At 41.2% G+C, this 23,900-nt stretch overlaps 1 protein-coding gene across 1 annotated transcript in view; it reads left to right on the top strand.

Moving 5' to 3' along the window:
• LOC129820879 (follistatin-related protein 4-like) overlaps positions 1 to 23,900 on the top strand; it is a 217,591-nt gene that overhangs the window by 21,216 nt on the left and 172,475 nt on the right. Inside the window, exon 3 of the mRNA XM_055877954.1 lies at positions 12,705 to 12,738. Within this exon, the coding sequence (XP_055733929.1) occupies positions 12,705 to 12,738 (34 nt within the window). The remainder of the gene's footprint in view (positions 1 to 12,704; positions 12,739 to 23,900) is intronic.

The following is a 23,900-nucleotide window of genomic DNA, read 5'->3' on the forward strand; positions in this document are numbered from 1 at the left end:
CTATGTTATCCTCACCAGGTGGCCGTGATTATGTCCGTTTCAAATTCCGTATCAGCCAATTCAAATCGTTGACGTACTTAGACTGATAGAAAACTTTTCCATTAGAGTGTCCATAACATCAGTCAAACAGCACCATCTGCTAATCAAAGTTACTAAAGCACACATGAATGTTAAATTGGATGATTAGCTCACAGTATTGCGAGCCTGGCTCCTGGTGATTTTCGCCGTCTGCGGAAAGTTCAAATCCCAGCTGAGCTATAAAAGAAAATCTTTGAAATGTGGAATTACATATTTTGTGAAGAGAAGCGCAGCCAAAACCTTGTCAAAGAAGATTACGAATACATTTAATGAGGAGATTCTTGTTGGGAGTCCGTCTTGCAGACCGACACATAGACTATTGGCACTGCTACCTAATTAATCGTCGCTACTGTAGGCTATATTACATAGACGCGTAGGCTACATTTCTACGTGTAGGGTACAATGTTATATATGCATTATTATAATCATCCACTTTGTCACATGCGTCGACCAGCAGTTAAAATTGTTTTCCTTAACAAAAATGCTCGAAGAAAAGGGGCCTCGAACCCACGGTTAATGAGCACGATTGTTTTTGAGTCAACCACTTTAGCGGTGTGTGCCACCAGGAAAGTACATGACAGCTATTTCACAAGTCCACAAAATTCTTGACTTTTTGTTATGTTGTAGGATGAACTTCAATGTTGTATAGATCTGCTTTACCTTTTGTCGGTAAAAGCACATGGATGTACAGTACATGTCAAAAGTTTGGACACACCTACTCATTCAAGGGTTTGTCTTTATTTTTGCTATTTTATACATTGTAGAATAATATTGAAGACATCAAAACTATGAAATAACACATGTAGAATCATGTTGTAAACAACAAAGTGGTAAATCAAAATATATTTTAGATTTGAGATTCATCAAAGTAGCCACCCTTTGCCTTGATGATATCTTTGCACACTCTTGGCATTCTCTCAACCAGCTTCATGAGGTATTTAACCGGTATTTAACATTCAGATTGGGATCATGTAATGTTCCCTTATCCCTCTGTAGAGCTGTCTGGTAAGTCACCTGGAATGCATTTCAATTAACAGGTGTGCCTTGTTAAAGGCTCATTAGTGGAATTTCTTTCCTTCTTAATGCGTTTGAGCCAATCAGTTGTGTTGTGACAAGGTAGGGGTAGTATACAGAAGATAGCCCTATTTGGTAAAAGATCAAGTCCATATTATGGCAAGAACAGCTCAAATAAGCAAAGAGAAACGCCAGTCCATCATTACTTTAAGACATCTGGAACATTTCAAGAACTTGAAAGTTTCTTCAAGTGCATTTGCAAAAACCATCAAGCGCTATGATGAAACTGGCTCTCATGAGGACCGCCACAGGAAAGGAAGACCCAGAGTTAACTCTGCTGCAGAGGATAAGATTATTAGAGTTACCAGCCTCAGAAATTACATCCCAAGTAAATGCTTCACAGAGTTCAAGTAACAGACACATTTCAACATCAACTGTTCAGAGGAGACTGCGTGAATCAGTCCTTCATGGTCGAATTGCTGCAAATAAACTACTACTAAAGGACACCAATAATAAGAAGAGACTTGTTGGGGCCAAGAAACATAAGCAATGGACATTTGACCGGTGGAAATCTGTCCTTTGGTCTTATTAACATTTGGTTGCAACCGTTGTGTCTTCGTGAGATGCAGAGTAAGTGAACGGATGATCTCCGCATGTGTGGTTCCCAACATGAAGCATGGAGGAAGTGGTGTGGGGGTGCTTTGCTGGTGTGATTTATTTAGAATTCAGAGCACACTTAACCTGCAAGGCTACCACAGCATTCTGCAGTTATACGCCATCCCATCTGGTTTGCGCTCAGTGGGACGATAATTTGTTTTCAACAGGACAATGACCCAAAACACACCTCCGGGCTGTGTAAGGGCTATTTTACCAAGAAGGAGAGTGATGGAGTGCTGCATCAGATGACCTGGTTTCCACAATCATCTGACCTCAACCCAATTGAGATAGTTTGGGATGAGTTGGACGGCAGAGTGAAGGAAAAGCAGCCAGCAAGTGCTCAGCATATGTGGGAACTCCTTCAAGACTGTTGGAAAAGCATTCCAGGTGAAGCTGGTTGAGACAATGCCAAGATTGTGCAAAGCTGTCATCAAGGCAAAGGGTGGCTACTTTGAAGAATCTAAAATATTTTGATATCTTCACTATTGTTCTACAATGTAGATAATAGTACAAATAAAGAAAAGCCCTTGAATGAGTAGGTATGTCCAAACTTTTGCCTCGTACTGTATGTGAAATGGATAAGCAAAAACGTGGGATTTAGTCATATATGCTAAAACAAACCTGATGGAGTTTGTCTAAGGTAACGTTGGTAAGTAGCCTAGTCAAGGATGCGATGTTGTCACTCTGCACTTGAGACAGACCAAGTAAAGGGGAACAAAATTAAACCTTGAAACAGGAGGTTTAAATATATACTGTACCTCTGGTGGCCAAGTTGACCTATTTTAAGAAATGCCATTGGTTGGAAGATAAAACGTTTAAGATATTTGATAGGGTGATGTGGAATTTGTTACAGGAAATAATTACGGCCACCTGGTTAGGTTAGCATAGGGCTGAATGTGCCAGGTTATCTATTGGGAGCAGCTTATATGTAGCTATTGATCACGTGCAACATTGTCAACGATTTTAATTGGCTGATGCTTAAACTTAAAATAAAACTTGAACTTTTTCTAATGTTTGCAAGTATGGCCCCCAATGACTTTTTAAACCTATAGCCATGTTGTACTCGAGTCAAGGACTTGTGACTCGACTTGGACTCAACCATTGGTGACTCGGATTCGCCTTCTCGTGACCAATGTTCCCTTTTTTAATCAATGAGCAAATTTCAGGTCTGCTGAGCGCAAACTTGAACATAGTGAAAATTCTGTGTAACTTCCGGCGGGCATTTACTGTAAACACTGAGGCTAGAATTCACTTTGCAAAATAAAATGCATAATTATTCCCATACCATTATTACAGAGAATCAGACAAATTATGCAGAGGTGGAAAAAGTACCCAACTGTTATATTTGAGTAAAAGTAAAGATACCTTAATAGAAAATGACTCGATTAAAAGTCAAAGTCACCCAGTAAAATTCTACTTGAGTAAAAGTAAAAAAATATTTAGTTTAAAATATACTGAAGTATCAACAGTAAATGTAATTGCTAAAATGTACTTAAGTATCAAAAGTAAAAGCATAAATCATATCAAATTCCTTATATTAAGCAAACCAGACACCACCATTTTCTTTTTTCTTTATGGATTGCCAGGGGAACGCTCCAACATTCAGTCATCATTTACAAACGAAGATGGGGGTTTCTTGAGTCCGTCAGATCAGAGTAAGGATGACCAGGGATGTTTGGTTGATAAGTGTGTCAATTGTACTATTGTCCTAAGCACTCAAATTGTAACAAGTTCCTTTGTGTGTCAAGGAAAATGTATGGAGTAAACAGTACAATATTTTCTTAAGGAATGTAGTGAAGGAAAAGTAAAAGTTGTCAAAAATATATATAGTAAAGTAGCGGCCCATTTAAAGTGCATTCATTATTCCCTTTGCCGTGCAAGTGTCAACTCGTCAGACGTCATGAAACGTAATCAGAAGCGTCCACTTAAATTGAGGGCTGAAGGGAGAGGGTCAGTCATGTAAGTGTTTGGAGTGCAGCCTAGAAATGCACACGTTTTGTGCTCTTGTAGAAAGCAATCACACCCCTATTGCTGACTACAAATGATTGATAACTGGGCTAATATCTCAATAACTAGCAAAGGATATGAACAAATGTACACACGTCGCTACATGTCGCTCTCGCTTTGATCTCAAAACAAGCACATCTACTCTTGACCGCTCGTGTTGTAAAAAAAAAAACTAACCATTTGCACGTAGGCCTACTGCAGCTCAGATTGGTTATGGCACACCGGTCTGTGTAGAGTACGGGCCTATTGTCAATGAAATCGTGTCCTACTCTAATGCGTTCTGCCCACAACAAAATATCTTACATAGTTAATTTTGTTTCCGTATGTTGCATTGAAAGTGGCTAATATTGCGTTGCTTCGATCACAATTCCCACAGTAAAAGGAAAGTTGATAGTGTTCCCAGTAAAGGGAAAACTCAATCTTGTGCTTCTCTGCTCATGCTGATATTTCATCTGCGGTAGGATTCTGTTCTGCTGTTCTGCGATGAGTGTAGACAGACAGGCAGGCTCTGCTCAGCTGTTGTGCCCGAAAATCTCCCCCCTGCCAGAACCCCCCCCCCCCCCCACACCCTTCTAATTTCCTTAATTTTGTGGCTAGAGCCAAATACTTCTGTTGTACACATCAGGATAGGCAACCGAAATGAATAATGAATGTATGTGTGTTATATTAAACATAGAGGGAGTAAAATGTTGGCAAGCAATAAACATTTCAGAACAACTACGGGTGAATTATTATCCTTACACTTTCAAAAAATATTAGTCGAATAAGACATGGGAGAGATGACGAATTTTGGCAAAGAGATTTATTTATAGACTAATAGAAATCAGTAGCGGATTTAGGTACTGGCGACAAGGGCAGCCGCCCAGGGTGGCATCTTGCCGGGGGAGGCACGGGGCGCCCCCTTGCGCGGGTGCTGAAGGGGGGGTTCGCCCAGGGCGCCATACAATCTAGAAACGCCACATACACTTGAAACAAATAGCCAAACCAAAAACTGCAGACAGAAACGCTTTCTGCTACTACGATCAGTGAAATGTAGGCTAAACTGACAATGGAGTGAAGAGCAGAAATCTCAACTAGCAAGCAAGTCGCAACAATGAAGAACTCGATGGGGGGGAAAATTCTGTCAGGCGGGAGATTTTCGGCTCAACACCGGCAAGCTGGCAGTAGGAGTGAAATAACTGCAGTAAAGATATGTCTACAGAACCCTGAATCATTAGTTTTGCTTTAAAATGTTTTTCAGCAGAGTGTGCAAAGAGTGTGGCGCAATGTCAAATATGTAATAGAAAAATAGAATAAAAGACCGGAACCACGTCGAACTTCAAAACTCAGACTCAGTGATTCAGACTCGTGACTCGAACATTGATGACTCGGACTTGACTTGAACTTAGCCATAGGGATTCATGACTCAACTCTGACTCGAGCACATGGGACTTGGAACTCGACTCGGACTCAAGGTTTAGTGACTCGACTACAACACTGCCCAGAGCTATTATATTAAGTAGATCTCAAACTGGAGGTGTTTTCAGGTTACTACTAGGCAGGCAATGACATGGACGGGGCACGTCGGCGGCAGTCTGGGGGAAAGTTGTCCACTCCATGAGTGGAGTGGCCTGAGCACGTGGCTCCATATTAGCAGTGAGCCTGCATCCTCTCTTAGTCTGACCTGTCTTGCCCTCCCATAGGAAAGCGATTAGCACTTTAATTAGGGAAATATCTGGTAATGTAAGAAGCTCTTAAAAACTCAGTGGAACTCTTTTGTCTCCCTCCATCTTCAGGAAGTATGGCACTGTAATTACAATTAATAGGAACACTTAGAGGACAAATCATGCCCTTAAATATCAGGGAAAGCACGCAGCAACGATGCCCAACTCTCCCACTAATGACACAAATGGAATGCAGGGGGAACTTAGAATTCAGGGGAAAGTAATTTGTCAGTTGAGATTTTCCAGAATCTTCTGCTGCCAGAAGGTTTGTTACTTTAGTATTTGTCATAAGGACTTCCATTGGGAAAGGGCAATAATTGTACAACTGAATGCATTCAACTGAAAATTGTCTTCCGCATTTAACCCAACCCCTCTGATTCAGAGAGGTGCGGAGGGCTGCCTTAATCAACATCCACGTCTTCAGCACCCGGGGAACAGTGGGTTAACTGCCTTGCTCAGTGGCAGAACAACAGATTTTTTTACATGGTCAGCTCGGGGATTCGATCCAGCAACCTTTCAGTTACTGGCCCAATGCTCCTACTCGCCGGGCTACCTGCCACCCCCATTGTACCAGACACATACTTAGCTTTGTGTGATAGCCTTGTGTGAATTGAATCTGATGCAGTGCCTTCAGCCTACAGAACAGAACAGCCTACAGAACAGTAGAAAACTAGCGATCACACATGGTTAATGTTCTGAGATTTAAAAATATATATATATATATATGTATATACAGTTGAAGTCGGAAGTTTACATACACAGGTTGGAGTCATTAAAACTTGTTTTTCAACCACTCCACAAATTTCTTGTTAACAAACTATAGTTTTGGCAAGTCGGTTAGGACATCTACTTTGTGCATGACACAAGTCATTTTTCCAACAATTGTTTACAGACAGACTATTTCACTTATAATTCACTGTATCACAATTCCAGTGGGTCAGAAGTGTACATACACTAAGTTGACTGTGCCATTAAACAGCTTGGAAAATGACTGAAAATTATGTCATGGCTTTAGAAGCTTCTGATAAGCTCATTTACATAATTTGAGTTAATTGGAGGTGTACCTGTGGATGTATTTCAAGGCCTACCTTCAAACTCAGTGCCTCTTTGCTTGAAACCATGGGAAAATCAAAAGAAATCAGCCAAGACCTCAGAAAAAAGTCTGGTTCATCCTTGGGAGCAATTTACAAACGCCTGAAGGTACAACATTCATCTGTACAAACAATAGTACCCAAGTATAAACACCATGGGACCACACAGCCGTCATACCGCTCAGGAAGGAGACGTGTTCGGTCTCATAGAGATGAACATACTTTGGTGCGAAAAGTGAAAATCAATCCCAGAACAACAGCAAAGGACCTTGTGAAGATGCTGGAGGAAACAGGTACAAAAGTATCTATATCCACAGTGAAACGAGTCCTATATTGACATAACCTGAAAGGCCATTCAGCAAGGAAGAAGCCACTGCTCCAAACCGTCGTAAAAAAGCCAGACTACGGTTTGCAACTGCACATTTGGACAACATTCTTACATTTTGGAGAAATCTCCTCTGGTCTGATGAAACAAAAATGTAACTGTTTGGCCATATTGACCATCGTTATGTTTGGAGGAAAAAGGGGGAGGCTTGCATGCCCGAAAAACACCATCCCAAACGTGAAGCACGGGGGTGGCAGCATCATGTTGTGTGGGTGATTGCTGCATGAGGGATTGGTGCGCTTCACAAAATAGATGGCATCATGAGGCAGGAAAAATATGTGGATATATTGAAGCAACATCAGTCAGGACGTTAATGCTTGGTCGCAAATGGGTCTTCCAAATTGACAATGACCCCAGCATACTTCCAAAGTTGTGGCAAAATGGCTTAAGAACAACAAAGTCAAGGTATTGGAGTGGCCACCACAAAGCCCTGACCTCAATCCTGTAGGACATTTGTGGGCAGAACTGAAAAAGCGTGTGTGAGCAAGGAGGCCTACAAACCTGACTCAGTTACACCAGCTCTGCCAGGAGGAATGGACCAAAATTCACTCAACTTATTGTTGGAATCTTGTGGAAGGCTACCCGAAACGTTTGACCTAAGTTAAACAATTTATAGGCAATGCTTACAAATACTAATTGAGTGTATGTAAACTTCTGAACCTCTGGGAATGTGATGAAAGAAATAAAAGCTGAAAGAAATCAATCTCTCTACTATTATTCTGACATTTCACAGTCTTAAAACAAAATGGTGATCCTAACTGACATAAAACAGGGAATTTATACTAGGATTACGTGTCAGGAATTGTGAAAAACTGAGTTTAAATGTATTTGGCTAAGGTGTATGTGAACTTCCAACTTCAACTGTATATTTACATATAACATTTCTTACCGAGCCGTGATGCCCGCAGATTAAAGATTGCCTTTGCCGATCCCTCATCATCTTCATTCATCAGTTAGTCAATGGCTTGAATAGTTATTGACTCACTCACGCTTTGAAAAGGGCGAGGAACGAGATGGAGTCACAATCCCGCTTCGCGCTGCTCTGAGACAAGCATGAAGAAACGAAAATGTTCAAATATTCCATGATATTCCTAAGATATGTGTTGACTGAATATAAGCAAGTGATGTCTGCTAAATAATCAAGTTAGGTTTCTCCAGAAATAAATAATTCTAAATAACTGGCTTTATTTACAAATTAGTGAGAATGTCTCACCCCATGTTCAAGAATTGCCTTTTTCTCGCTCACTCTATGTTAAATGGAAACAAAATCTCCAAACTATCATTACTTTTTAAACAAAGCGATTATTATTAATTCATTTAGAATTATATAAAAGCCCCTTAGATATTCTCACAGATCCTAACAGAAAATGCCCCTTAGATATTAATATAGAGTCCTCCAATCCTTTAAATGTAATTATTGGCGGAGAGTCATATCATTGAAAGAAATATTTTTAGATATACTGTTAAAAAATGATATACTGTTAATTATTCTACAATTTGTACATTGTAGAATAATAGTGAAGACCTCACAACTGTAGCAAGTGTAGACCATCATGCAAATGTTACTTTTAGCATGACAATAGACTTTTTATAACTCGGCTACTGTAGGTGTGAACATCCCCCTACCTGCAATGTATTCGATGCTTAAGCACTCTAAAGTGTTACATTTCTAACTCAAAACAGCAGTACAGTATTTCATCTTCATGCTTTCGTGAATAAAATAAAATAACCAGAAAAAAGAACATTCAAATGCCCTTGTTTATATTTCACTTAATCTCCATTTGGGTATTGGTTAGACAAGAATTTGAAAATTAGGGTGCAGAAATGTTATGCCCTTAGTGTAACCTTTATCTAAAGTCAGTTATGAACAAATTATTATTTACAAGGAAAGCCTACTCCTTCCTCGTAAATAGCCCAGTACTGTACTGCCGACCGCCATTTTCCGTTCCAGCAAGTACCAGTCAAGAGTTTGGACACACCTACTCATTCCAGGATTCTTCTATATTTTAACTTTTTTCTACATTGTAGAATAATAGTGAAGACATCACAACTATGAAATAACACATATGGAATCAGTTAAGAACAAATTCCTGTTTACAAGGACAGCCTACTCCTTCCTCCCCAACAGGGATTTGAAACCCGGTCTCCTACGTGCCCTGCATTCTGTAGTACAGACATGGCCTGCTCTCCCTTATGTAAGGAATTAGGCACTTTCCCATGTTTACTACAGTATGTATTGTAGACTGCACAGCAGTCTAATAAACACATTTCGTCAATAAAATAATGATAAAAAATAAATACTCTTTCAAAATGCAGATGTTGATTTAGTTATGGATCCATAACGAATTACTATGGGAATAAATGTCACTGATTTACATAAATATTGGAACAAAGTTGTCTAATGAAGGCAAACAATTTAGAATCCTCCAATCCTGTAGCCTATCCCCAACTGTCATGTTGTACATCGCCATATTTTCCATTCTGTCCTAACGTAACCCCTGAGGGTTTTGTTTGTCGTTAATTAATAAAACACCATAATATTAATACAATTAATTAAGCCAAATTTCTTAAAATCAATCCCATATACTATGTTATTACAAAACAGGTTTTAAATTCTCTGGTAATGCCAGTACGGAATGACTGGTACATGTTTCGCAAAGATGCCCTCTGGTGGTCAAACTAGCAATAACTTGCAGTAACAGAAAAAACGGCTGAGAATTAAATAACGTGCCACAGAATGCTGCAGCAGCACGCAAGGTGTGCCGCAGTATGACACAACTTTTAAAGGAGGGACCACTTTAAAAGTGTGCAAAGCTGTCATCAATGCAAAGGGTGGCTTCATTGAAGAATCTCGAATATAAAATAGATTTTGATTTGTTCAACACTTTGTTGGTTAGTACATGATTCCATATGTGTTATTTCATAGTTTTGATGTGTTATTTCATAGTTTTGATGTTTGATGTTATTTCATAGTTTTGATTATCCTACAATGTAGAACATAGTAAAATAAAGAAAAACCCTTGAACTAGTAGGTGTATCCAAACTTTTGACTGGTACTGTATATCTGGGGAAGGGTATAAAACAATTTGTAGAGTGTTAAAAGTTTCTAAGAGTACAGTACATTGGTCTCCACCATTGGGAAGTGGAAAAAATATGGAACTACCCAGACTCTGCCTAGAGATGGCCGTACAACAACTCTGACACAAGTACAGAGTTCATTGGCTGAGATGGCATAACCGGCAAGAAGGACAACAGTCTCTACAGCACCAATCTGGGCTTCATGGGAGAATGGCCAGATGGAAGCGACTCCTGAGAAAAAGATACAGTTTGCAAAAAGGCACTTGAAAGACAGAGCATAAGGCAAAATATTTTATCGTCTGATGAGAATTTTTTAAAACTCTTTGGCCTTAATGCAAAGCGCTATGTCTGGAGAAAATCAGGCACAGCTCATCATCCGTCTAACACCATCCCTACTGTGAAGCATGGTGGTGGCAGCATCATGTAATGGGTATGTTTTTCACAGGCAGGGACTGGGAGACTAGTAAAGGATGGATGGAGCCAAATACAGGCAAATCCTTGAAGAAAACCTGCTTCAGAGTGCAAATGACCTTAGACTGGGGGAAAAATTACGTTCCAACAGGACAATGACCCCAAGCATACAACCAAAGCAATGCTGGAATGGCATCAGAACAAGAACGTAAAAGTCCTTGAGTGGCCCAGCCAAAGCCCAGACTTGAAGATTGCTGTTCACTGCAGCTCCCCATCTAACTTAACAGCGTTTGAGAAAATATGCAAGGAAGAATGGGAGAAAATCCCCAAATCCAGGTGTGCAAAGCTGATACAGACATTCCCAAGACGACTCAAAGCTCTAATCACCACCAATAGGGTGTGAATACTTCTGTAAACTATATTTCTTTGTATTTATTTTTCAATAAATTTGCTAACTTTTCTAAATACATGTTTTCACTTTGTCATTATGGGGTTTTGAATTCCATCTGTAACACAACAATAAGTCAAGGGGTATGAATACTTTCTGAAGGAAATGTATACCCTTGGCAATTGAAAGGTTATTTTAAATTTGATCTTCATAAATTGCAGGTATTCAACTAAGGTTTATATTGTACAGTCTGCTCTTCCTTATCAGAGTCTAATTGTTGCCGGCCATCTGTCTGCTGTCGTGTGTGTGCTGTCTAGCGAGCTGATCTGGCACAGGTAGCTAAATCACACTGTTGGCTTAAATTAAAGAGAGTGGATAAGCATATGGACCTATGAATGAGATTGGCTGCACAGCACCCTTATAGGAGAGGAACAGAGGCATACGAGAGGCATATATTCTACCAGCATCCATAATGATACAGCTTTGGCTGAATTGCCCTGCTGTTACAATTGTGCCTCTCCCCAAAGAAATGTCTGCATGGGTGCTGTGTGATGTTCAATTAAATCTATCTAGGGAGTTTAAATGGAAGCTAAGCTGCAGAAAATACACAGATATTGGCTAACTGATTGAGTCTAGACCTAGAGCATATACAGTATCTGTGTCTCTCTAAGAGCGGACAGAGTTTCCTCAGTGGTTCTGAAACCAGTGACAGTCTCTAATCAACTGAATAAACAGGACCCTCTTGAAATTATGGAAAACCCTTGATCAGTCCAAACGCTTTACTCTGCGATGATGAGGATTCACGTCTGCAATTAAGACAGGCAGATGGCATGAGACGAGGGTTTGACTTGGCCCAAGTCTCTAATCACACGGAAGCACATTCTGTTGAAAGGCAGCGGTGTCTCTTCACAGAGTCTCCAAGGACCAAGGGCTCTCTGCTTCCGCTGCCAAGAAGGCTATCAGACACATATGCTTTATCTGTCAAGCTCATTACAGGCCAGATTTAGAGTGAGGGACGCATCACGTCAAATATGGTGGACAACAGCTGGCATGCAAAGATGTAAGAGGAGACATTGTTTTGGTTTCATGGGCTGTGTGTGGACATATGCCTACTTACTATACATAAGCTGCATACTGTATGACATGGTTTCCAAAAACAGAGGTCAAATGTATTGTGCACTGGCAACAGAGACCTGCTATTTCTACACAGATGCTAAAAACAGCATGACCATGTCAAACGCAGTAAGACATCATTTATAAAACACCTAAATAGTACTTGACATTACAGTACTATTACGCACTGATTACAGTATGCACAGGTTGTTGTAGCTTTTTGTAATGTCATCTAAATAAAGCTACTGACTTTATGATGGTACAGACGAAGATCACAGTGTCATGCTTTACTTTCAGTTCTCTATTGTTTTCAACCACCCAGCCTGCAATGATTCATTTAAACTTCCTGACTGTGACCCTTCAGAGTGATTTCCATCTATTTAAATTCCCCGGCCCTTATTGTGTTTGGCACTTTAATTATGCAGATATCTTTGCCTGGCAGTGGGGGATGTACATAATCCCAACAGCTGCTCTGAGAAGCCCAAAGTGGTCTTTGTTACTTGCACTGCGGATAAATATGAACTTCACAGGCATGTTTCTTCTTGAGCTCTACATCATCCTGACAGATATACAGGCAAACTGGGATGACACCTGTCATCTTGCAAGAGGATGAATGAATTTACCTCAGAAACAGTGTGAAACCTTTCTCAATTCGACTGGTCTTTTCTCAGAGAGGAAAAACATATGTTACACGTGGCACAATATTTTGCTGAGAAGCACACCAGGGTTTTGTCTGAGGCCCATAGTAACACTTTGTGTTGTGCTCTCTCTCTTTGCAGAAGAGTGGAGAAGCTGACGGAGTTGCCGATCCATGTAAGTATCCTGTAATCAACCAAACTGCACCACTTAAATACAGTATGTTTATCGATGGCATAAACCTTTTATGTTGGTGCAGGTTATGTGAACAGCATTGATAGTACATTCTATAGAAGCCCTCTTTGGGGAAAGCACTGAAGGTTTTACGTAGTATCAAATCTACTTCTACACTACTGACACATCTTTTGGGTTAAAGATGATCATTTAAATCACATTTGGGCGATTCCACGCCAGCGTGGCCCGAAAATATTTTTGGTATCGCAGATTGTTCTGGCAATTTACATAACTTCATTGGGAGGAAGAATGTTTAACATGCTTTTTACATTTGTATCACCATTTTTTTGGGGGGGGAGGACCTATACAGTACATGCCTCCTGTAAGACCCTATGATCTGTGAACCGTACATGGTACAGACAACATCTGTCATTGTACTCCTTATGGTGTGCTCTAAAATGCAGAGTATGTCTATATTCTGAAGAAAGAAAATTCATATGAATGTATCCAACATTAAAAATATAATTATTCCTATCTCAAAAGTACCCTTTGTGATTAGATTTGTTTTGTTGATATACTCTGCACCTTGTGCTGTGGACAATAAAAGGCCACTCTAAAATGTGCAGTTTTGTCACACAACACAATGCCACAGATGTCTTAAGTTTTGAGGGAGCGCGCAATTGGCATGCTGACTGCAGGAATGTCCACCAGAGCTGTCGCCAGAGAATTGAATGTTAATTTCTCTACCATAAGCCACCTCCAATGTTGTTTTAGAGAATTTGGCAGTACGTCCAACAGGCCTCACAACCGCAGACCACGTGTTTGACGTTGTGTGGGCGAGCAGTTTGCTGATGTCAGCATTGTGAACAGAGTGCCCCATGCTGGTGGTGGGGTTATGGGATGGGCAGCATAAGCTACGGACAACGAACACAATTGCATTTTATCTATGGCAATTTGAATGCACAGAGATACCGTGACTAGATTCTGAGGCCCATTGTAGTGCTATTCATCCGCACCCATCAACTCATGTTTCAGTATGATAATGCATAACCATGCACGCCCAGTGGTGGAAAAAATACCCAATTGTCCTACTTGTCCTACTAAAAGTATTTGGTTTTAAATGTATCAAAAGTAAATGCATTGCTAAAATATACAAAAGTAAAAGTATAAATAATTTCAAATTCCTTATATTAAGCAAACCAGATGGCCAAATTTCTTGTTTTAATTGTACGGATAGCCAGGGGCATGCTCCAACACTCAGACATAATTTACAAATGAAGCATTTGTGTTTTGTGAGTCCGCCAGATAAGAGGCAGTAGGGATGAACAGGGATGTTCTCTTGATTACTGTTCGAATTGAACCATTTTCCTGTCCTGCTAAGCATTCAAAATATAACACCGTACCCAAACCGGCCAGGCACGTGCGTCATCGTGTGCAAATTGATTTTGTCCCCCCACACCAAACGCGATCACGACACGCAGGTGGAAATATCTAAAGAAACTGAACTAATTATATTATTTTGGAGACAGGTCGAAAAGCTTTAAACATTTATGGCAATTTAGCTAGCTAGCTTGCAGTTGCTGGCTAATTTGTCCTATTTAGCTAGCTTGCTGTTGCTAGCTGATTTGTCCTGCGATACAAACGTTGAGTTGTTTTTTAACTTGAAATGCACAAGGTCCTCTACTCCGACAGTTAATCCACACATACAACGGTCAACCGAATCGTTTCTAGTCATCTCTCCTCCTTCCAGGCTTTTTCTTCTTTGGACTTTATATGGTGATTGGCATCTAACTTTCATAGTTACCACGACGACCGACCGAACTCAGTTCATCTTTCAATCACCCACGTGGGTATAACCAATGAGGAGATGACATGTGGGTATCTGCTTCTATAAACCAATGAGGAGATGGGAGAGGCAGGACTTGCACCGCGTTCAGTGTCATAAATAGAACTGACTTCTATTTTAGCGCTTGGCAACGCAGACGCTCGTTGGCGCGCGCAAACAGTGTGGATGCAATAATTGAATAACATGTATGTTTAAATTTATTTTGCGACGGGAGCAGTGTGGTCAGCATGCAAGGAGTACTTTTGGGTGTCAGGGAAAATGTATGGAGTAAAAAGTTGTCAAAAATATAAATAGTAAAGTACAGATACCCGAAAAAACAACTTAAGTAAAAATACTTTAAAGTACTACTTAAGTACTTTACACCACTGTCCACGCCCCTACTTTTTTTTAAAGGTATCTGTAACCAACAGATGCATATCTGTATACCCCGTCATGTGAAATCCATCAATTAGGGTGAAATGTATTCATTTAATTGACTGGTTTCCTTGTATGAACTCAGTAAAACCTTTGAAATTGTTACATGTTGTTTTTATTTTTGTTCAGTAGAGTTTCAAGATTACAGCCAATCTCAGTGTGCATTGGAATGTTATATTCAAAGTGTGTACAGTATTTGTTGTCGATGTATAGTTTTTGTTGCCCTCACAGCAACCCTTTTGTGTATTATAGCACATAGGCTGTGTTTCTGACCTTAGAGAGAGTTAGAACACATGGCAAATGGCTTAAGTTAAGGAAACAACACCTCCCAGGTGACAACATTCTTCATTGCCATTTAAGAACAGACCGATTGTGTTAGAATGTGTTGGAATTATTCACATGGTGTGGTGATCCATCCGTCTCCTGGGACTAATTATTCACTATCTATTTGTATGCTAAACTTCCCCACCTTCAAAAAAGCATGTCTTGTCCTTTATTCCTTGTAAGGGAATAACTGCAGAAATCTCTCTCTCACCCTTTGGCTAACTGCTGCCTTGGTCTCTCCTCTCGTTCTCTCTCTCTCTCTCTGTATGGCAAGGTTTTGTATTGTCGTGTCTGCTACTAACTTGGAGATGACGGCATTAATCAAATTGCCCCGGTTTTGCTTGAGAGACGACAACATTACCTGGGAAAATTGTGGTGGTGCAAACATGGCATGGTGGTCTTCTGTCGGTTCAGACAGAAGTCATAAATAAATGACATTTTACTGGCTAGCAGCACACAACAAGCAACGGAAAAGGTCAGGCTGTACAGAGAACAGAAACAGAATGAAATGTAACGTGATCACCAGATGTTTTCTCTTTTTTGTTTAGGTAATATGCTAAATTTATATTGTCCATTTATCTTATGAATAGGTGGTGATTCATTTGGCCTTGAGTGCTTAATTTATGAACCTTTTACTGAGGATTAATCAGGGTTCGTTACCATCACAAATTAAACAATGGGAAGAGGCAAACCAAGTTAAGCAGCCCTGTGGTTCATTTAGACGGTAATTGGGTGGGAATTAGATAGGGCAAAGCAGACAGAGGGACTCTCTAACAAGCTGGAAATGACTGGAAAGGTAGGGGCAGGAGGAGAGGAGAGTAGAGGAGGGGAGGAGGCTATCCTCACAGATACCAAGGTGTGAGTGTTTTGTCATTAAACCACCGAGCCAGATAACCCATCTCCGTTTCAATTCCACAGATCCTCTCCTTCGATGTCTTAACACATTAAACTCATTCAAATTCAAAAGGAATGTGAAGTGTTATTGCTCCAAAACAGTCCTGTTTCATCACGTAATTTTACAGCCCTCTTTTTACTCAAGTATAGGAGTTCTCAGTGAACATTGGAAATAGGCTACATTTCCTGCAAATAACACACGTTCTCTGTGTGGCCTTCAATTAAACTCCGCAAGATTTGGGAGCGATCCAGATAGACAGACAGACACTTTCAGGTTCTACTTCAAAGAGTCATCTCTAATGATTAAAACTGCCGCTATGGATCATTTCACTACTGACGGTTATGAGTCACTATCAGATAGTCACGTCATAAATCTCAAGAAATATGATTTCATTATGTTGAAGAACAATAAAGATTACTCAGCATAGAGTTCATAAAATGCCGCACAGAAATCACTCCATCAGAAACGTAATCAAAATAGTTAAATATAATAGGCCTTTTGTGAAATGCCTCCACCTTATAGACTTGGTAAATGCACTTAGTAGCCCTCTGAATGGCTTTTGAGTTGTGATTTTCCCCATAAATGTTCTGATTTCCAAGTCCATTCTGATCAAGCCCAGGAATTACAAGCATTCCCCAGCATCACTATACTCAAATTGAGTAGGTACAGTAACACTTCCGTACTTTGATTTGACTTAAAGTATGAAAGTTAAAGACAAAGGGAGTTGTACCAGAAGCGTAAGCTCTGTACTTAGCATGCCCTGAGATCCAGTTGAAGGGCTTATGGAGGGCACAGCATACTCTCTGGGGATTTGGAGAGCCTTACATTGGCAGTGAAACTCTGAATAGCACTTTCCTCTGACTGGGGAGAACTGGGAGGAACCCTGCAGTGTCTGTTTGGGCTGGAGATATTAACACGGAACGCGCTAAGATCACAGAAAGGAACGGTGGGGAAAAATGACACAAAGATAGCTGTTATTTTAAAGGGGGATCAAAACAACCTTGCAACTTGGCTTTGATCTGTAAGCAGCTTGTGAGTTACAATGCTGCTCTGCTTTACAAGGCTTAAGAGACCTAACGCTGCCATTATTTGCACACTTAAAATAAGGATAAGATGACAATATCTCATTCAACAGGTTAGGTTTGCAAGTACAAGTCATCATCGCGTGATATATTTTGAAATCATAACACCATCATTATACTGTACGTCAGTGGCGGTCGGTGCCATTTAAGATGATGGAGGATGACTTTTCTTTTTTATGAACACGGCCTTATTTTTGTTGCAGCTTAATGGATGACTGTCATTCATATTCCATTCACCCAGCTCAGTGTAACATCAATAGGGTTAGTCTACTACATGATACTCTAATTTTCCCTGTACCCATCATGAAGTTGCTACAACCTACCCTATGAAGGAAAGTGTACGCGAGAGAATTTTGAGTAATCAAGGTGACCGACAGTGACATATTCAGTGACATATTCGATACCGCCTTGCACACTCTTGCCTGCATCTAGCTGTTCTAGGGTGTAATCATTAGTCCAACAGTTGCAAACAAGAGTTTCTATTGGACAAATTCAGGTATGTTTATCCCCGTTTTGTTCCATTTCCTTCAGTTTAAGAAACGTTTTCCAACAGAATTGGCGCAATGAATACACCCCTTTCACTGTCCTTCTCGCATCTATCTACAAGCTGTCCTGCTCTCACCTTTTCCCTTTGCTTGTGGACTTCAGTGCAAAAAACATCAACTGCCTTTGACCAGGAGAAAAAAAAAATCCAAGCCCAACCGTCATATCATGACCGCTAACCGCTACACATAGCCTACATCGTTGTCATGTCATAGTCATCAAAGCTACTAGAACTAATGCATTAGTAAACCCGCTACAATCATGCAGTACAGTCTACAGTCAACAGTAGGCAGTTACACCGGTAGGCAATAAATTAATCAAACCAAAAGCTTACATTGACTTGGAAGAGTTAGTGTTGGATAGCCATAGTCAGCTAGCTAACATAGCTAGCTAAGTGCATTCAATGCTAGCTAAGTAAGTGACAAATATATATACTACGAATTATAGCTAGCTCTCTCTTTCACTCCCTCTCTTTTGTTTCTCAGAACCATGAACCTCCCAAGTTTTTGTTTTGTATTGAAGTCAATGTACCACAGGATGACAGGAGCTAGTTGTCCTCCGGCTACACCATGGTGCTGTTGAGGCTACTGTAGACCTACTGTATTTATTATCGTTTTTAATGTTTCACTATTCTTTTTGAAATGAAGTTCACTGAGGAGGATGGTCCTCCCCTTCCTTCTCCGAGGAGCCTCCACTGCTGTATATGTGATCTGTGGTGATATGAAATAGGTAATTGAATTAATGTGGAAGTGAATATAAACACAATAGCCTCTGTGACTTGAGCCATCTGTGAGGTGTTCACAGATGAGACAGGTTGTGATTTAGATTTGCGTTGACTCACACTGCCTCGTCTCCGGAGGGACAGCAACACAGTGTTTTCAGCCTGAGCAGTTAGGTGGCATTACCCCGAAGATACACGTTTTACCTTTATCTTGAACTGTATTGCCTGGCGTCAACACACACCCTGCTTTATGAGGTGGGAAAATAAATGATTGCCTTGAATTCCTACAGTATGTGCTCCTATCTTCCCTGCTTCTCTGCCTGACGGAGTTCTGAGAATAAGTTATCGAGATGGGGATCTCATCCGGGCAGCAAGGTCCTTAGAAGCACTTTGTCACTCTGCAAAGGACAAAGCATATTTGCATACCTCAGGGGAAGTGGAAATATTAATAAGATGCTGTCAAGTCAGGTTATATGACTCAGTAAACACATTCTCTGCACAATGCCTGCATATGCATTTGGTGTCAGAGACACACAGTGCCATTGAAACAGTCGGAGGGAGTTTTTTCTTTGTCAGATGTGTTCATTCACGTTTTGACTGAGACTGATGCTGTTGTTTTTTCCTAGGAAATATATCTCAAGTTGTCTTTCTGAGAAAGTATCATAGTTCAGCTAGAGCGTAAATTCCATATGTGACCAAGCCTTCTACAACCACCAGCTGTAGACTGCAGGTCTAGACAGAGAAGATAGGCGTATTAAAGGTGCGGCGAAGACTTTGTCTATGTTACACTTTGAAGAGGGTTCAGGATTTTTATTTTCTTTTAAGTCGTTGCACTTTGCAAAGACAAAGAGAGTGACTTTGCCTAGCACTCCCACTCAGAGATATCCACACGGAGTGCATTCTTTTGTTCACAGGGGACAGACAGACGTGCCTCTGGCTGATGGCTTGAGGCTTAGTGATTGAAAATCACAAACTCAAAACCACTGAATTGTGCTCATGTGAGGTGAAAATGAGTTAAACGAGGCAAATAATAGAATTTGGACGGTTCTAATACAGTATTTGTATTTTCTACATCATTTTCTAAATTTGACAAGCAATTACCAGTGTCTTCATTTTGGCAGTCTGGGAGGATATGAGCCTGCCAAGATGCACGCTTTGAATGTGTGCTTTTCAAATTCAATACGCAATTTGTGCATCTCTGAAGCTCTTTAGCTACGTCCTCTCCTTTTGTGTTCTTGGCAAGTCATAGCGTAAAAGCACCCTGGTGCATCTGACAGACAGTCTGATCTTAGCAAGCGATGCAAATATTCTACTGAGATTCGTCCTAAAATAACACCATAACATAAAATAATACCGTCTGTGTTGGATCCTTGCTATGGTACTGCATTTGTATAGTGTCCATATTTACTGTTCGTAGAACCTTCGGGATGTGAATCCTGGTATGGAATAATAACCAGCTATAGAACTATACCAGTGGATGGGTAGCTCCTTTTGAGAATATCTGCGAGTGTCTTTGGAATTAAAACACTGAATTATTTATAACTCAACAAACGTGAAACTGGCTCAGGTAGGTAGCAGGGAGAGAGAACACCCGCAGCACTAGAGACAATAACGAATAAAAAAGATTGTGTTTCCCTAGTTATATCCCAAATAGCAAGCTATCCCCTATATAGTGCACTACTTTTGAAAGTAGAGCACTATATAGGAAACAGGGTGCCATTTGGGAAGCATGCCTTGTTTGTTTTGAAGACGGTGTGGGCTAACAGAGAGCATACAGAGAGTATGGATTCTGCCTGTGTTTTAGAAGAGAATTATAGAAGCATGCTGAATGAACGTAAGGAAATTCTCATTAGCAGATGATTCACTAGGAATCTCTCAACTCATTCCCCCCCTCCTAAAACACACAGCAGTGGTAATGCTATATTGGTGGCACATCAATGCTTTTTGCCCTCTACACTGAGTTGACAAAACATTATGAACACCTGCTCTTTCCATGACATAGACTGACTAGGTGAATCCAGGTGAAAGCTACGATCCCTTATTGATGTCACTTGTTAAATCCACTTCAATCAGTGTAGATGAAGGGGAGTAGACAGGTTAAAGGATGATTTTTAAGCCTTGAGACAATTGAGACATGGATTGTGTATGTGTGAATGGGCAAGGTGAATGGCTCAAGACAAACGAGTTAAGTGCCTTTGAACGGGGTACGGTAGTAGGTGCCAGGGGTACCGGTTTGAGGGTGTCAAGAACTGCAACGCTGCTGGATTTTCACGCTCAACAGTTTCCAATTGTATCAAGAATGGTCCACCACCCAAAGGACATCCAGCTAATTTGACTGTGGGAACTGTGGGAAGTATTGAAGCCATCATGGGCCAGCATCCCTGTGGAATGCTTTCGACACCTTTTAGAGTCCATGCCCCGACGGATTGTGCCTGTTCTGAGGGCAAAAGGGGGTACAACTCAATATTAGGAAGGTGTTCTTAATGTTTTCTACACACAGTGTATGATATAAAATGATGTTCTCATGTTATATAGTCCCATTATGTCATTTTGACACTGGTCCAGGTAATTTGGTGGACGACTCTCTCTCACACTCTCGTACTTTAGTAAACTGCAGTTGTGAATATGGATTTAGCCTTTAACAATATTGGACGAGGGAAGTCATGCATGTAAATGCTTGCTACAGTATCAAATTCCCTCTATTGGAGAGCAGTGAGGCTCTGAGATCCAGTGACCTGCATGGTAAGATTGTGACAGAACATAAAATGTCTTAGTCTCCCTCTCTCGCTCTGACTGATTGACATGGAAGTCCTCTGTGTGTGTTATGCGTTCACATAATATTATTATAGTCTCGGAGAATGGTGCTTGGAACCGAAAATAGGCAGGAAAAGGCACATTATCAATCTGATTCTTGTCTTGGTCAGTCCGAGTGTTAGTGGCTGTAAGTGAGAGAATGCCAGTCAGCACAATCAGTGTCAAACTCTCCCTCCCATCCTCCCGCCCACACAGTCTTAAGTTTCAGGGCTGGTTGTTACCATGCTCAATCATCACTGTGGCAACACTCTAGCTACACAGCCATGCTAGCAATTGTCATTTGACAATTCAGTTTTTTGACATTTCTACACAGTCTTGTGATTAACTTTAAGCACCGAGTTCCGTACAGTGTTTTAGATTTTTTTAAATTATTTTAGAGGATATCATCTCTTCTCAGAGGTGGGATCATATTGTCGGGGATGATGAAGAAGTATGTCTGCATGATGCAGTGTGCCATACCACACTGGGCTGACTTCAAATATTTCCCCTGAGGTTCTCCTCCCATCTCTCCTAACTCCATCTACCTACCCATCGCTCCTTTACCATTAGACCATAGTCATAAAATGATATTGCTGGTAAGATCCGCTTAAGTGCCTTATGTGACAACCCAAGGCATTGTTTAAAAATGGGGAAACGTATTGTCTTATCGGTGGAGTGGAGATGTTACAAATAATCCCTTGCCAGTGGTCTGTGTCAATATGGTCTGTGTTTCAAATGGCACCCTTTCTTCCTTTATAGTGCACAACTTTGGACCAGAGCCCTATGGACCAAGTCAAATGAATAATCTATATAGGAAAGAGGAACGTGTCCACGACCATGATAATAGATTAAATGTTGACTTAGCTCATAAGGCCTATGTTTATGTCATCAATCTGCTCTTCTTTGACATTTCATTTCATTTGAGTCACTTAGCAGACATTCTTATCCAGAGCAATTGACAGTTTGTGCGTTCATCTCAAGATAGCTAGGTGGGACAACCACATATCACAGTCATGGTATGTTCATTTTCTAGCAAAGTCAGAGCTAGTAAGGGGGGGAAAAGTCAAGTGTGAGTGTTAGTTTACAAAAGGCATGAGAGGGTGCTGTGGGATTAGTGTTTAGATGTTTTTGGAAGATGGGCAGGGACTCTGCTGTCCTAGCTTCATGGGTAATCTGGTTCCACCATTGGGGGCACCAGGACAGAGATGAGCTTAGGCTGAGCTGAGCAGGAGGGCCAAGGGAACAGAGGTGGCAGAACGGAGTGCTCGGGTTGTGGTGGAGGGTTTGAGCATAACCTAAAGGTGGGGTGGGGCAGTTCCTCTTGCTGCTCGATAGACAAGCACCATGGTCTTTTAGTGAATGCGAGCTTTGACTGGAAGCCAGTGGAATGTGCGAAGGAGCGGGGTGACATAGGAGAACTGGGGAAGGTTGAACACTAGGCTGGCTGCAGTGTTCTGGATAAGTTGCAGGGGTTTGTTGGCACAAGCAGGGAGCCCCGCTAACATCAAGTTGCAGTAGTCTAGACAGGTGCCTGGATTAGGACCTGTGCTGCTTCCTGTGTGAGGTAGGGTCGTACTCTATGGATGTCGTAGAGCATGAAGCTGCAGGAGCAAGTCACTGCTTTGATGTTTGCAGAGAACGACAGGGTGTTCTGGGAGGGGAACACCATGGAGTTGTCAACTGTGATGGAGAGGTCTTGGAGCAGGCAGGCCTTCCCCGGGAGGAAGAGCAGCTCAGTCTTGTTCAGGTTGAGCTTGAAGTAGTGGGCCGACATCCAAGCTGAGATATCTGCCAGGCACGCAGAGATGCGTTTTGCCACCTGGGTGTCAGAAGGGGGGAATGGAGAAAAGTAGTTGAGACCATGTGAGGATACGAGGGAGCTGATTAACTTGGTGTATAGAGAGAAGTCGGAGAGGGCCTAGAACCGAGCCCTGGCAAACGCCATTAGTGATAGTACGTGGTGCAGACACAGATCCTCTCCGCGTTACCTAGTAGGAGTGGCCTGCCAGGTAGGATGCAATCCAAGAGTGTGCAGAGCCTGAGACACACAGCCCTGAGAGGGTGGAGAGGAGGATTGGATCGTTCACAGTGTCGAAGGCAGTGGATACATCTAGGCTGATAGATCTGTTACGTTCCCCAGCAAGAAAAACACTTGCCCAAGAAGAGGCGGAAAATAAAAACCGTGAAGATCAGATAAAGGATTGTTATTCTAGGAATCAAATAGGGAAAGCCAACTAAAGGTGCCAACCTTCCACACCTCTAAAGACAGCTGGAGCAGTGCCAGCACAGGTGAAACACCTTCCGACTAACGAGATGGTGTCACACATACTGAGTAACCAGGTGACACCAATCGGTGCGCCCCACATACTAACGTCCAACCGAGAAATATCAATGGAAAAAACTAATTGGCCTTATCACGAACATGTGGATTTCAAGGAAAAACTCCTGCAATATGAGACTCCAGCAAATGAGACGGTGTTTCGTGGAGCTCGATTTTTGCAGGAAATGGGAAAACGAGAGGGTTATGATCAGTATAGACAACATAGG

This window comes from Salvelinus fontinalis, chromosome 2 (genome assembly GCF_029448725.1).
Source record: "Salvelinus fontinalis isolate EN_2023a chromosome 2, ASM2944872v1, whole genome shotgun sequence".
NCBI lineage: Eukaryota > Metazoa > Chordata > Actinopteri > Salmoniformes > Salmonidae > Salvelinus > Salvelinus fontinalis.